This window comes from Sebastes fasciatus, chromosome 10 (genome assembly GCF_043250625.1).
Source record: "Sebastes fasciatus isolate fSebFas1 chromosome 10, fSebFas1.pri, whole genome shotgun sequence".
NCBI classification, from domain to species: domain Eukaryota; kingdom Metazoa; phylum Chordata; class Actinopteri; order Perciformes; family Sebastidae; genus Sebastes; species Sebastes fasciatus.
Window position 1 is genome coordinate 770,077 of NC_133804.1, and position 15,570 is coordinate 785,646.

General features: G+C 47.7%; 1 protein-coding gene across 2 annotated transcripts in view; it reads left to right on the forward strand.

Annotated features, from left to right (window-relative positions):
- The window catches only part of LOC141774890 (alpha-1,3-mannosyl-glycoprotein 4-beta-N-acetylglucosaminyltransferase A), a 79,164-nt gene that overhangs the window by 21,780 nt on the left and 41,814 nt on the right, over positions 1-15,570 (forward strand). For both annotated transcript variants that reach the window (XM_074647695.1, XM_074647694.1), the window contains exons 2-5: positions 11,858-12,043; positions 12,866-13,003; positions 13,242-13,375; positions 15,063-15,109. In XM_074647695.1, coding sequence (XP_074503796.1) covers positions 11,858-12,043; positions 12,866-13,003; positions 13,242-13,375; positions 15,063-15,109 — 505 coding nt within the window. The remainder of the gene's footprint in view (positions 1-11,857; positions 12,044-12,865; positions 13,004-13,241; positions 13,376-15,062; positions 15,110-15,570) is intronic.

Here is a 15,570-nt window from a genome sequence, read left to right on the forward strand (position 1 = left end):
ACTATCAAAGGGTCAGCCGAGAAGTTTTCATTGATCTGGCAGTCTTTTCTTTGTCGCGTTGACTCTTTAGACTCAGATAACTTTGTGGCTGATTAAAGTTTGATGTATGTGTGTGTAGGTATGTATGTGTGTGTATGTATATACTGTATATGTGTACGGTCATAGACCTGCTCTACATATAAAGCGTCTTGAGATAACTTCTGTTGTGATTTGACGCTATACAAAAATAAATTGATTTGATTTGATTTGATGTGTATATATACTGGAAAAACAAAGTTTGGAAACTTGTGTTTGGTGGATTATTTCTCTGTTGTTACAATGCTAATGGTCATTGTATTTTACATCGTTGGAAAGCCTGTTTATTTACCTTCGCAATGATGTCCCACTTGTAAGGATCATGCATTTGTGGGATGAGCAGCGCAGCTGATTATGTAGGTAGCGCCCAAGAAAAATTTGACAAAATGCTCCGTCAATGGTAAACAGTGTATTCTCCTGTTGGTGTTGACTCTTGTTTTGAGTTGTTTGGTGGATTGGATGATTGAACTCTCTATCAGTAACAAGGAACAAACAAGACATATTGGCTATTTTACACTTTATTCATTTAATACACCATCAGGAGCCTCAGTAGCGGTGGAAGATCCATACGCAGCCACAACAGCCTGGCACCTCCTCCTCATGCTGGTCACCAACCTGGTCACACGTTGCTGTGGGATGGCGTTCCATTCCTCAACCAGGATTCGTTGCAGGTCAGCCAACGAGGTTGTGTTGGTCACTCTAACACGTACAGCATGCCTAACCTGATCCCACATGTTGAATTGGGTTGAGGTGTGGACTCTTGGCAGGCCGTTCCATTCTCTCTACTCCCACATTGTGGAGGTAGTCTGTGATAACCCTGGCTCTGTGGGGGTGAGCGTTGTCATCTTGGAGGATGAAGTTAGGTGCCAGATTGTGGAGATATGGGATCGCCACTGGCTGCAGAATCTCATCCCGATATCTCCCTGCATTGAGATGGCCTTCAATGATGACAAGCCTTGTTTTGCCAGTGAGGGAGATGCCGCCCCACACCATGACACAGCCCCCACCAAAAGCTGTTACTCCATCGGTGCTACAATCAGCATAGCGTTCTAAGCGTCGTCTCCATACTTTGACCCTGCCATCCAACTTTGGCAGACAGAACCTGGACTCATCACTGAACATGACATTCCCCCACATGTTCAGGTTCCATTGTCTGTGTTGTCGACACCAGGGCAAACGGGCCTGACGGTGAAGGGCAGTCATTGCAGGCTTCCTGGTAGCCTTATGAGAATACACTGTTTAGAGCATTTTGGCAATTTTTTCTTGGGCGCTACCCACATAATCAGCTGTGCTGCTCATCCCACAAATGCATGATCCTTACAAGTTGGACATCATTGCGAAGGTAAATAAACAGGCTTTCCAACGATGTAAAATACAATGCCAATTAGCATTGTAACAACAGAGAAATAATCCACCAAACACAAGTTTCCAAACTTTGTTATTCCAGTTTATATGGATATTTGACCAGGAATATTTCAAAGGAAAAGTGCCCTAAATGGTGGGGTGTAATGTCCTAGAACTCTATCAATTTATCATGATTTATGTTTATTTATTTATTTTTTATTTATTTATTTATCTATTTATTTCTATTCATTTTTGTACACTTTTTTTTTTTTTTTTTTTGAGTGCCCTCTGGGTATTGTCATGGGTGGGGGTGGGGGGTGGGTGGGATATATACCAGTCCAAACATGTTTGTGCAATGGATTGTAAGAGTTGTATTAGCAAAATGTATAAATAAACTCTGTTTAAAAAAGTAAACCGTCGAAGGCACTGGCAGCAGAGAGCAGCCCAGTGATACCAGTTCAACTGTTAGTCAAGGTTCTGCAGCTGAAGCAGTAATAAGGATAAGACAAGCAAGGTTTGGTAAGGCTAGCTGGCTATGTGGCCATTTCAGATGTCTTTTGTTGAAACATATTCAACATTGTCCCGCTCCTCAATGGTATCAGGAAGCGACCAATCACAGCCTGGATTGGTAAACACTGAGAGAGGGACCGCTGGCAAGCTGCTGCCGCGCCTCCTCCGTGATTTGTTTGTTTATTTGATTGTTTTGCTTCAACTCGTCTGTTGCATACTGCTTAGATTGTCTGCTTCTTTGCTGAAGTAGTTCAACAGTCTGGTTGTCCCTGTGTGTTTGGCGCTACTGTGTTTAACTTTACACTCGGTAGCCTGGAGCTAATTTCGCCGGTAAAAGGGCTCACCTGTATGGGACTGTCGGGTCTCCTCTGTGCTCACTGTGGCTGGATTCCCTGATCTGGCACACGCCTCATCGAAGCTGTCTGCTGCCTATCCTGCCTGCTCTCCAGGGTTCCAAGTGATTCCTGTGGTTTACAGCACAGTGCTTGGTCTCGCCCACCGGCTAACCTGCTAACCGGCTAACCTGCTAACCTGCTAACCGGCTAACCTGCTAACCTGCTAACCTGCTGCACGTCCCGGCGGTGTGTTTTGGTCTTCTCGCCAGGGGGAGAAGACCGCTCCACATCTACCTGGCTGGCTTCGTGGCCTCATCATCATCATCATCTGGATTACAAAACTGTTGGATTATAGTGTTTTAGAGCTCTCAACACCATCATGTTGGTCATCAAACTCCTCATCTGGATCACTCTGTGTTTCACTGTCACAAGCGCCACCCTGCCGCTGAAATACTCTGCAACGGAGCTGTTGTCTCTCCGATCCCACTACACGATCCGTCCAGCTCTGCTTTTTCATCGTGACATCCTCAAACGACCCAGATATGTGCATCGTGGATCACGTCGGAACTTTCAGTTCACCAAGCACAACAACAACAACAACAACAACAACAACAACAACAACAACAACACGAGCATTCCCTCCTTCTGGTCCACTGAGCCCCGCCCCCCTCGCACTGCCACCCGTCCTGTCAATCACAGTGTGTTGTCCCCCCTGCACAAAGCAGCCACCTATGCACCAATTGTCTGTTTAAAACTGGCTCTTTTTAACATCAGATCCCTCACTAGCAAGGGTTTGCTGGTCAATGAGTTTATAATGGACAACAAACTGGACTTTTTATGCCTCACTGAGACCTGGCAACAGCCAAATGATTTCTCCCAGCTCAATGAAGCTGTCCAACCTGGTTTTAAATACACTAGTAAACCCCGTGCTTCAGGGAGGGGGGGTGGTCTTGCTGTGCTCTATCGTGAGAGCATCAAAGTCTGTACAGTCACTGTCCCCCATCATTCCACTTTTGAATGTTTAGCTATAAAACTCACAGGCTCCACACCCATCATCATTATCACCATCTACAGACCACCAAAGCCCTCTGCCCTCTTTCTCACTAAACTATCACCACTATTAACATCTGTGTGTGCCATGTCCCCTCCTGTCATCCTTTTGGGTGACTTCAACATCCACATTGACAACTCTTCCATTGGTTTTACAAATGATTTCACCTCACTCCTTGAATGTCTCAATATCACACAATATGTCAACTTCCCAACCCATAACAAAGGTCACATACTTGATTTAATCTACTGCACTGGTATCAGCCCTCATAACCTCACTGATGCTGACCTCCCCATCTCTGACAACTAAGTCATCTTATTTGAGGTCCACGCCCCCCTATCTAAAATAAAAGAGCAACGGACCATCTCCTTCAGAAACATTAAACGCATCAACCCCACAGATCTCATCACCTTTATTAACTCCTCCCCCAGTCCTCCCCCATCCTCCTCCCCTGCTGAACTGGTGAGTCACTACAATAACTGTCTCTCCTCTTCCCTGGATACCATGGCTCCCCTGAAAACCCGCACAGTCTCCTTCACCCACACCGCTCCCTGGTACACCGCTGACCTCCGTCATCTTCAATCAACCGTTCGTTAACTTGAGCGGCTGTGCAAAAAGACTGGACTTTCAGTGCACATCCAACTATACACAGAACACTTACACCGTTACAAGAACGCTCGCTCCACCGCCAAATCCTCCTACTACTCCAACCTCATCAATACCGGTCAGGGTAACACCAGAACCCTCTTTTCAACAGTCAACCACCTTCTTCAGCCTCCAAGAACCCTCCCCCAAAATACCTCCACTGATCACTGCACTGCCTTTCTGCAATTCTTTGATAACAAAATCAACACCATCCACCAACAGCTGGCCTCATCCTGCACCTCCCCATGTGACCCACTCTGGATGGTTACCTCCTGCCAACCACTCATCAGCACCCTCCCTAACTTCACACCAACAACAGAATTAACCATCACCGAGCTCATCCATAAAGCCAAACCCATTACATGTCAGCTCGATCCCCTCCCCACTATCCTCGTCAAAGCCTGCCTGCCCTCCATCTCCCCCATGATCACAAGAATCATTAACTCCTCCCTCACCACCGGTATTGTACCTCCCACCCTCAAAACTGCTGCAATTACACCAACTCTCAAAAAACCCGGTGCTGACCCAGCTGATCTAAACCACTACAGGCCAATCGCCAACCTCACCTTCATCTCCAAAACTCTTGAGAGAGTGGCTGCCGCCCAACTTCAGTCCCACCTCGACTCAAATAACCTCCATGAACCCTTCCAATCTGGTTTCCGCCCCAAACACAGTACTGACACAGCCCTGGTCAAAATCACAAATGACCTCCTCCGTGCAGCTGACTATGGACTGCTCACAATCCTCATCCTCCTCGATCTCACTGCTGCCTTTGACACCATATCCCACCCACTACTCACCAAACGTCTGACAATATTGGTATCACTGGTGTTGCACTTGCATGGTTTTCCTCATACCTCATCGACAGACAACAATTTGTACAACTTGTGTTCCGCTGTTTCACTGGGTGTCCCCCAGGGGTCAGTATTGGGTCCACTCCTATTTATCATTTACCTTCTTCCCCTTGGCGCTATCCTCTGTCATCACAATGTCCTTTTTCACTGTTATGCCGACGATACACAGGTTTAAATTTCAACTAAATCCTCCGACCACATCACCCCCATCCTCATCCAACTACACTGGCTCCCTGTTAAAGCCCAGATCGACTACAAAAACCTTCTGCTCACCTACAAAGCCCTCCACAACCTTGCCGTGCTACAGGGCCATTTTCCATTCCCTGTTGATGTGCAAACACTGCATTTGAGAAGTAAGTCATGAAAGAAGTTGAGATTTCAGTTGAAGTTGTGTCCATAGACACAGTTGAAGTTGTGTCCATAGACACAGTTGAAGCGTCCATAGACACAGTTGAAGTTGCGTCCATAGACACAGTTGAAGCGTCCATAGACACAGTTGAAGCGTCCATAGACACAGTTGAAGCGTCCATAGACACAGTTGAAGTTGCGTCCATAGACACAGTTGAAGTGTCCATAGACACAGTTGAAGCGTCCATAGACACAGTTGAAGCGTCCATAGACACAGTTGAAGCGTCCATAGACACAGTTGAAGTGTCCATAGACACAGCTGAAGTGTCCATAGACACAGTTGAAATGTCCTTATACACAGTTGTAAATGTAAACATTCCAGATGTGTCCCAGTTTATTTCCTGTTGTAGTGTATGTCTGCTGTTATATAGTATGTTAAAACTGTATGGGAGTTTTTTTTAGTTAATAAGAAACCAATAGTACGTGAATTGCATACTGTTTCTGGTGAAATATTACAGTATGTAAACGCTGGACACTACGCTGGCATAAATATCCCACAATGCAGTAGTAATGACAACATTCATAACAGACGTTGACGGACAGCTCTGTAACGTCCACAATGCTTCAATTTAAGTATAAGATTTCACTTTGCTAGCCGTGATATAGCTTTAAATTAGTTCAGACTTTGATTCTCACAAATCGTCATTTTGGTCACATGAGTTTGGCACAGGTTACCATGGTTGCACGTCTAGGAAGCTCTCAGGAAGTGACAACGTAAATTGCAGCTCAGTATGTCCGAAAGATGCATACTACTGTTTATTCACACAAAAGTACGTTGAATGATAGTACACACATATTCAATTCAATTCAATTCAATTTATTTTTGTATAGCGTCGAATCACAACAGAAGTTATCTCAAGACGCTTTATATATAGAGCAGGTCTTAGACTGTACACCATAGTTTAGAGACCCAACAGTATTCACCAAGCGCGCTGTGGCCAGGAAAAACTCCCCGATTACTGGGAAGAAACCTGGAGCAGAACCGGGCGCAGGGCGGGCGGCCATCTGCCGAGACCGGATGGGGGGATAGATAGATAGATAGAAAGAGAGATAGAGATAGAGAGAGAGGGAAGCAGCCACAATAATAGCCTAGTAGCTGTAATAGCTAATACAAGTAGGACTGATAACACAGTGGTGGATGGAAAGAGTGATAATACAACTATCGGAATTGATGTCATTGGGTCGTCCTCAGACGGGCTTTCAAGAGGAGCTTCCAGCTGTCTCAGTCCACCAAACATCTGGCTAGCTCGCCAGCACTGTCCAGCATCTCTCCTTAGTACGTCCATGTGTGCTGGTGTGAGACGTCCCTGTGATCGTTGCCTGCGAGACAAGGAGGCACAAGGACTCCCGGGAAGGAATGAAGTATAGTAAATATAGGGTATGTAGTGCATATTATGTGATATCGGACGCAGCCTGTGTGAATGAGGCAAGCTGACAGGAAGTAAACATGGACCCAAGCTGTTGCCTAGCAATGCAATTCTGTTAAAACGGTCTGTTTGTTTCAGTTGGTGTGTAAGCAGTGACAGCCGTTGAAATGTCACTTTAAGAAATCGAGCGTAGCGTTAGTTCAGGCAGGCCATGAAGTCAAGCGCTGCTCATGTGACAGCTGTCGGCTGATGGCGGCCGATCTTAGGCCGGCCAATCAGCTGACGCATCATCTGACAGATCAGCTGATTCCTTTCTAGGCTTTCATTGGCAAATTTCATACAGGGCGCCTTATTTAAGCTCCTTCAACCTGGCCACCTGTGCTGCTTCTTCTACAAAGCCGCTCGCAACCAACATGAGAACAACCAGATTTTCCACGTACAAGCTTCAACTTACCCTGCTGCTCGTCATGTCGATTTCCGTCCATGATGACTGAGCTATGGAGTCACAACAACAGCATCCGAGGCAGAGGAAGCCATCGGCAAAGAGAGCCCGTTCCCTATCCGCCGGAGCTCGCATCCGATAAGTAGACATTCAAGTTCTGCTCCCAGCATTTCCTAATGGCGAGTGTCCAGGCTCCTACAAGTCCTGGTTGAAAACCACATCACGGCTCCAGTCGGGTCTTCTAATGAAGAGCTTTTGTAATGTTTTTGGAAAGCGTCCATGGCGAAACTCCACCAGCAGATCTTCTCAAAACCTGCGCTCCCAGGAAAGCCGCCGAGAAAAGGAAAGAAAGTGCTCGAAACTCCGCTGCAGTCCCAGCTACGGCCGCTGAGCCGCCTTCCAAAGAGCACGAGATCCAGCGGTCCAAGCCCCGGTCCGAGGCCCGGTTCGAGTCCCGAGCTACAGCCCCGGCAGCCGGCTCCCTGGAGCAGGAGGACAACCCTGTCATGACAGCTCTATCCAGCATCCAGTCGTCACTCGCCAGTATGACTCCAGATCCAAGCTTAGAGTCCATGTCGGCATCTCCAGCAAGCCGGCTTCTTTCAAAACACGGAAGGGCCGTCACCTCGACGCGCGCCGCAGATCGATTACGTCACTCCATCGAGCTTTGATGACGTCACAGTCCCGCGGAGATTTCTGGGAATTGCAGTCCAAATCTCCACCAGGGTCCATTATTCCACCTGCTGCTGCAATTTCGCACAATCTGAGAAGATAAATCCTTGCAGCCATCCTTCATAAAGGGTGCAAGACTGATGGAGATAGGAAGGAACATCTGTTTAATCTGAGTCTAATCCCGTCTTCAATGATCCACTATCTGAGATGCCGACCTCAAGCCAGCCAATGAGTCATTCTTTGTCACAGATGAGGGGAAGCCCATGTCCCAAGCTTGGTTTGCCTCACACCTTCGCCTCCTCTGCCAATCATGCGGACTGCCACCAGATTAACAGCTCTTGTCTCCACACTCGAGGCTTGGGGCCGATGGTCATCAACCGCTTATGAGCGTTACCTCCGGCCGGAGGCTCAAGACATCCTCGAAGCTCAAAAGCTATGAGTGCTCAGTAACTTACTGGCTATATATAGTAAATGTTACGGCATATCTGCTTGACTCTCTCATTTGATTTTCTAGCCATATGCCTCAGCCTGCAACCTGTGAAGAATCAAAGGCTTCACTGTATATGTTTAGTCTAATTAGCTTTTCATTAAGTTATGAAATGTGTTTAAAAAGTCTTTCATCCCAAATGCCATCAATATTCTTAACTCAACACAGTGACTGAGCAGATCTGAGCCACAGACACTGACATGAACTGTTTTTAATGTGTAACATAACCTGTCTCTGTTTTTTACTAACTGCTGTCTGGTTTTTAATGTTTGTTGTTTTCTGTGTTTAAAAGAGAAAAAAGAAGAAATGCTGCTGCTCCACATTGCTGCTGCTGCTCCACACTACTGCAGCTCCACGATACTGCTGCTGCTCCACACTACTGCAGCTCCACGATACTGCTGCTGCTCCACACTACTGCAGCTTCACACTACTGCTGCTGCTCCACGTTGCTGCTGCTGCTCCACGCTGCTGCTGCTCCACGCTGCTGCAGCTCCACACTACTGCTGCTGCTCCACATTGCTGCTGCTGCTCCACGCTGCTGCTGCTCCACGCTGCTGCAGCTCCACACTACTGCTGCTCCACGCTGCTGCTGCTCCACGCTGCTGCTGCTTCACGCTGCTGCTGCTCCACATTGCTGCTGCTGCTCCACGCTGCTGTTGCTCCACATTGCTGCGGCTGCTGCTACTGCTGCTAATGCTGCTCCATGCTGCTGCTCCACACTGTTGCTGCTGCTGCTTCATGTTGCTTCTGCTGCTGCAGCTCAATGCTGCTGCTCCACGCTGCTGCTGCTGTTTCATGTTGCTGCTGCTGCTTCATGTTGCTTCTGCTGCTGCTGCGGCTCCATGATGCTGCCGCAGCTCCATGCTGCTGCTCCACGCTGCTGCTGCTTCATGTTGCTGCTGCTATGCTGCAGCTCCATGCTGCTGCTTCATGTTGCTGCTGTTTCTGCAGCTCCTGCTCCACGCTGACAGAGGAAACTCAAGAAGAAGAAGGATGCAGGAAGCTGGAAGATGTTGGGAGCTGCATCAGACTCGGGTTCAGTTTCCATGACGGAGGGAATTCTTCAGCTCTGCTGACTCGTATGTTCAGAGAGGAACACATCGGTCTGTAGATGATCACGTTTTCCATGTTACAGCCTTAAATTAACCCTGCAGATCTGTCAGTACTACCAGTTCTGCAAAGAACATTTACTCAAGTACTATACTTAAGTTCAGTTTTGAGGTACTTCCATGTAGGCGCTGGGAAGGCCAGGGAGGTTTCTTGGAGTGGTCCTTTTTTGGGGCTCCCTGCGCTCCCTGCTTTTAGCTTTCCATGTATGCACATGGAAGGGCAAGGAGGTTGCTCTCCTTACCTCATGTTTTCCACGTACGCGCGTGGAAGGTTGCAACCTGTGTAGATGCAGGCGAACTGAAGCTTCATGAAGCATCAAAGCTTTCCAGCATATTGGTTCGGAAAGGGTTAATATCTGGATGTATCATGTGCACGAAACCACCTGGTGGTCAAAGATTATAAAACAGGCAGATATGATCTTAACCATGTGATATACTGTATTTTGCGCCAGTAAAGGCTGTTCAGAATGATTATATATTACAAGGTAATCCATTTATATCCATATAATATAATGTCCATTTTCTAGTAAGTATATTTTGAGTTATAACATACATGTATATTAAACTGTAATTGTTTTATGCATCTTATGTGTGTAAACCAAATCTTGGTCAATAATTGTATTGTAGTATAATATAATAATGGCAGGAGGGGTAATTTAGTGTTCTGTCACTTCTGGAAAGTGGCATCGGTTTAACCAGTGTACGAGTTTTCACTGGGTGCTCAGCTAGCTCCTCCTGTGGCTCTTCCATGCAAGCGCATGGAGGGCCAGGGAGGTTTGACTGGTGTGGTCATTTTGGGGGTTTTGCTGCTGCGCTCCTGCCTTTAGCTTTCCATGTGTGCACATGGAAGGGCAAGGAGGAGTGCTCTCCTTGCCTTTCCATGTGTGCACATGGAGGGGCAGGGAGGAGTGCTCTCCTTGCCTCATGCTACCACGTAGGCTCGTGGATCCACGTATGCGCGTGGATGGGCGTAACCTGTGTAGATGCGGATGGCATCACTGTATGTCGTTTGAGTCTGCACGGGTTTCACAGGGTGCTCAGCTAGCTCCTCCTGTGGCTCTTCCATGTAAGCGCATGGAAGGCCAAGGAGGTTCACTGGTGTGGTCATTGGGGGTTATTTACTGCTGCGCTCCCTGCTTTTAGCTTTCCATGTGTGCACATGGAAGGGCAAGGAGGAGTGCTCTCCTTGCTTCATGCTACCACGGAGGCTCGTGGATCCACGTATGCGCGTGGATGGGCGCTACCTGTGTAGATGCGGATGGCATCACTGTATGTCGTTTGAATCTATACGGGTTTCACTGGGTGCGCAGCTGGCTCCTCCTGTGGCTCTTCCATGTAAGCGCATGGAAGGCCAGGGAGGATTGCCTGGTATGGTTGTTTTGGGGGTCTTTGCTGCTGCTCTCCCTGCCTTTGGCTTTCCATGTGTGCGCATGGAAGGACAGGGAGGAGTGCTCTCCTTGTCTCACGCTACCAAATGGGCTCGTGGATCCACGTATGCGCGTGGATGGGCAGGGAGATCCCAGAGCAGAGCCGTACCGCCAAAATATAAATGTATATATTACTGCATGTAAATAAAGTTCTTTGACTAAAGTGGTCCTGACTGAAATCGAGCGTAGCGTTAGTTCAGGCAGGCCATGAAGTCAAGCGCTGCTCATGTGACAGCTGTCGGCTGATGGCGGCCGATCTTAGGCCGGCCAATCAGCTGACGCATCATCTGACAGATCAGCTGATTCCTTTCTAGGCTTTCATTGGCAAATTTCATACAGGGCGCCTTATTTAAGCTCCTTCAACCTGGCCACCTGTGCTGCTTCTTCTACAAAGCCGCTCGCAACCCACCTCCACCCCAACACCTCCTTTAATAATGTGTGTAACTAAACCAGTATCATTCTGTGTTATTGATGCGGGCTCTGTTCTGCACCCGGGGGGGTCTTTGCTGCTGCTCTCCCTGCCTTTGGCTTTCCATGTGTGCGCATGGAAGGACAGGGAGGAGTGCTCTCCTTGTCTCACGCTACCACATGGGCTCGTGGATCCACGTATGCGCGTGGATGGGCAGGGAGATCCCAGAGCAGAGCCGTACCGCCAAAATATAAATGTATATATTACTGCATGTAAATAAAGTTCTTTGACTAAAGTGGTCCTGACTGAAGTTGAAGTTTCAGTGGAAAAGCAAAAAAGAGCCAAAGTGCCCGTTGACATGCAGCCACTGAGTTGTGAAGCAAAGATGCAAAATTTGCTGAATCCAGCTTCTCAAATGTGAGGATTTGCTGCTCGAGGAAGGGGCATTTTTCAAAAGTTTGAGAAGTTTGAGAGAATATTTGATGATTACCTGAAAAATGTAATGTGCCTCAAGTTGTAACCAAGACCTACAGTTTAAAGATCCCTAAAACTGTGTGTCTTGTTTGACTTAGAAGCCCAGTTTCTGAGCTGCAGCTGCAGCAGCACTATAGCAATACAGCTGTACTACTTCTAACACTGATGACAGCCAAGTTGAGTTTGATCAAGTGAAATGAATGCTGAACATCTGATGATGGGATTAATACTTACGTCTCTGTGTTCAGGTTCAACAGGACGGCCAGATCTGCAGACCCTGTACCAGCGTCTGGTGGTGGCTGAGGAGTTGGGAGGGCAGGTCAGCAGGGATCTCAGCAGCATCCTGGTACAGCTGAGGAACATATCCAAGACTGCCAACATCACCCATCCCACCCTTAACACCACCACCTCCACCACCTCCACCATTTCCACAGGTGGTGTTCTTACCTAAAGTAGCAAGCATGTGATGGGCAGTGGTTCAGCCCTGTAGACTTTATCAACCTGAAATAGACATTTCTATTATACTCTATATCACCGACTCAAACCCTCTGAGAAACTCTTCACACAATAACTGGTACCAGGTGACACTAGTACGTAATACTGCCAGTTCTAGTACAATGCACTGCTTCTGATCTGGCAGTTACTGTTAACGTACTGCTTCACAGCCATGGATGAATCTATAGTGGACCCCAGGGCAAAGGTTTGCTGTTGGCTCTAATTCAGCCCTTCACCTCCTCTCCCACTGGTTCCCATTAACCAGGGCTCCAGACGGCACATATCAGATCATTATTTTGTGAATGTGCGAGATAAAATCATCATCAGCCATCGTCTATCCATCCCCATCTCCAAAAGTCTCAAATATCAACTTGACGAGCAAGCGTGTGTTGAGCAGTTGTGAGCGCGTAGGGAGGGTAGAGCTCATGCTTGTAACAGCCCTGTGCTCGCTGGACTGCATTTATGCACGCAGAGCAGAAACGCTACCTCACTTTTCCGCTTGCTCTGTGCGCTTGCATCACGTGCATGTGTGCCTGGATTTTATGTGCGTGGGGTGAGACTAATTATACGCCATATGCATGTACGTAATGGTGCAAAGCGCATGAATGCACGTGATGCGCGTGTATGTAGTGGCATAAAACGATCCATTTAGCTGTAACTGTGTTCCAATTCTAATTCAAACGCCAGTGATGATGAAAGTGTTCACTTTTCACTTGTTCATTGACTGAAGACCTCCTCTCCCCTTTCCCTCCTGCGGACAGAAACAACAAGGCTGCAGACAGACAACTCAGGCCGACAGACGTTCCTCCTGCCCAACATTTACCTCTACATGCCCCATCTCAGACAGCATCCAGGCAGCCTCCTGCCCAGAGTTGTCCTGGGACAGGGACGCCGTGGAGGTACGAATCACTCAGCTTTACTATCAACCCTTATAGGACTCTTTGTGTTTCAGCCAGCAACTTCATAAGAGAAGAGTATCTCACCTAAAGTGTGATTGTAAAGTGTGGGGGACGAGTGAAAGGGTCAAACAGCTGTTCACTGTTGCTCTGTTTTCTTTCTCATTACCTATGTGTGTGTGTGTGTGTGTGTGTGTGTGTGTGTGTGTGTGTGTGTGTGTGTGTGTGTGTTTGTTCTCAGTGTCCATGGTGCTGGGCATCCCTACAGTGAAGCGTGAGAAGCAGAGCTACCTGGTCAGCACCATCAACTCTCTGCTCTACAGCCTGACGCCTCTGCAGCAGCAAGATCTCCTCATAATCGTCTTTGTTGCTGAGGTAAGACACAAATATACAGTATACACACACAGATAAGAAAACTGAAACCACTCTCATGTTCGCACACTAAATATGAAGCCAGAGGCAGCAGGCAGCAGGCAGCAGGCAGCAGGCAGCAGGCAGGCAGCAAGCAGCAGTCAGCAAGCAGCAGTCAGCAAGCAGCAGTCAGCAGGCAGGCAGCAGGCAGCAGGCAGCAGGCAGCTGGCAGCAGGCAGCAAGCAGCAGGCAGCAGGCAGCAGGCAGCAGTCAGCAGGCGGGCAGCAGGCAGCAGTCAGCAAGCAGCAGGCGGGCAGCAGGCAGGCAGCAGGCAGCAGGCAGCAGTCAGCAGGCAGCAGTCAGCAGGCGGGCAGCAGGCAGCAGTCAGCAAGCAGCAGGCGGGCAGCAGGCAGCAGGCAGCAGGCAGCAGTCAGCAGGCAGCAGGCAGCAGCCAGCAAGCAGCAGGCAGCAAGCAGCAGGCAGCAGGCAGTCAGCAGGTAGCAGGCAGCAAGCAGCAGGCAGCAGTCAGCAAGCAGCAGGCAGTCAGCAGGCAGGCAGCAGTCAGCAAGCAGCAGACAGCTAGGCAGCAGGCAGCAGGCAGTCAGCAGGCAGCAGGCAGCAAGCAGTCAGCAGGCAGCAGGCAGCAGGCAGCTCAGTGTGTTGTTCTTACAGTACCCTTTTTGTCTGGATTAAACAAACAAGAAATACAATTATAATGATTAGAGAGCTTTAGGTGCTGATAGGCTGATTTGTGACCTTGGACAGAGATAGGCTAGCTGTTTCCCCCTGCTTCCAGTCTTTATGCTAAGCTAAGCTAACCCCCTGCTGGCTTTAGCTTCACATTTAGCATAAAGACATGAGAGGTGTCTTTCCTCTCATCTAACCCTCGACAAAAGGACAAATAAACATATTTCCCAAACTATTTCTTTAAAGAGAGACATGAAACAGGCAGTGTTACCAGTTTCTCCCAGCGTCAGAAATATCTGCCAAAATATTCTAGATGCAATTAAAACTGAAAAGCTGCACGTTTGCATAGGATTTATTGCTGTTGTATTACTAAGAGCACTCCACAGTAGATGCTGTTATAAACTCTTCATGATTTAAAGATCACACCTCACACCATTCCCATAACATTATCTGTAAACTGCATCTCATAAATCACCATCAATGGAAGAAGCCTGGAGTACAGGAAGTCAGCACGTTGTTCTTATTCAGCGCCACAAAATAACCTTTCCTCTCTCTCTCTCTCTCTCTCTCTCTCTCACTCTCTCTCTCTCTCTCTCTCTCTCTCTCTCTCTCTCTCACTCTCTCTCTCTCTTTCTCTCTCTCACACGCACACACACACACACTCAAACACACACATGCTCATGCTCATACACGGAAAAGACAGACACAGAGCTGTCTGACATGTCAGGTACTGAGAACAAAGAGAAGGGTAAACACGTCTACCCTTTAAGACCTGTCCATCTAGTTTCTGCAGTACATCACAAATACCTGAAATACTGTACCTGTACCTTGTGTTTGTGAGTTTACAGTTACATGAGTCAATCACAGGCTACGTCACCCCATATCAATGAAAACTGGGTATACAAGGTCAGGCCTTGTTGGGACGAGCTCAGTGAGGCTGTCTCACCCCATAAGACCTCCATACTCTGTTTATTGTTGTTTGGTATTAATTAACTAATCCCTTTTTCTCCCCCCGTCATGTCAGACGGACTCAGACTATGTGGGCAGCATTGCAGAGACCACCAGGAGGAAGTGAGTGATTCTAGACTGTCTCCCATGTTCACCTTGGTCTCATGTCTTCTGTTAGCTGTGGTCCCTGTCTCCTGGCCAGCTGCTTGTGTCTTATACATTTTCTTTTAACTGAAAAGGTTTTCAAAGAGGTCTATTGAGGTAAACAAATAACCTGATTGGTTACTGTTATTAGAGTTTAAAGCAGCAGGTTTGTCCTGTAAGCATACAGCAGTCTCATATCAGCCTGTATCAATCCCATTAATTTAGACATCATGGATTCACCTTGTTTCCCCTGCTCATCCTCTACTGGCCGTCATTTGTTGTCAGATGTGGGACTGTGATTTTGGTTTCACTACACTGCATAAAACTGAAGTTATTGAATATTTTTCTCTTTTCGGCATTGCATTTTGTAGACGGTCCCTGACCGCTGGTCTCCAGCTGGCTGCACATAGAGACCAATGTAATGTGTCCAGCTTGGAGAA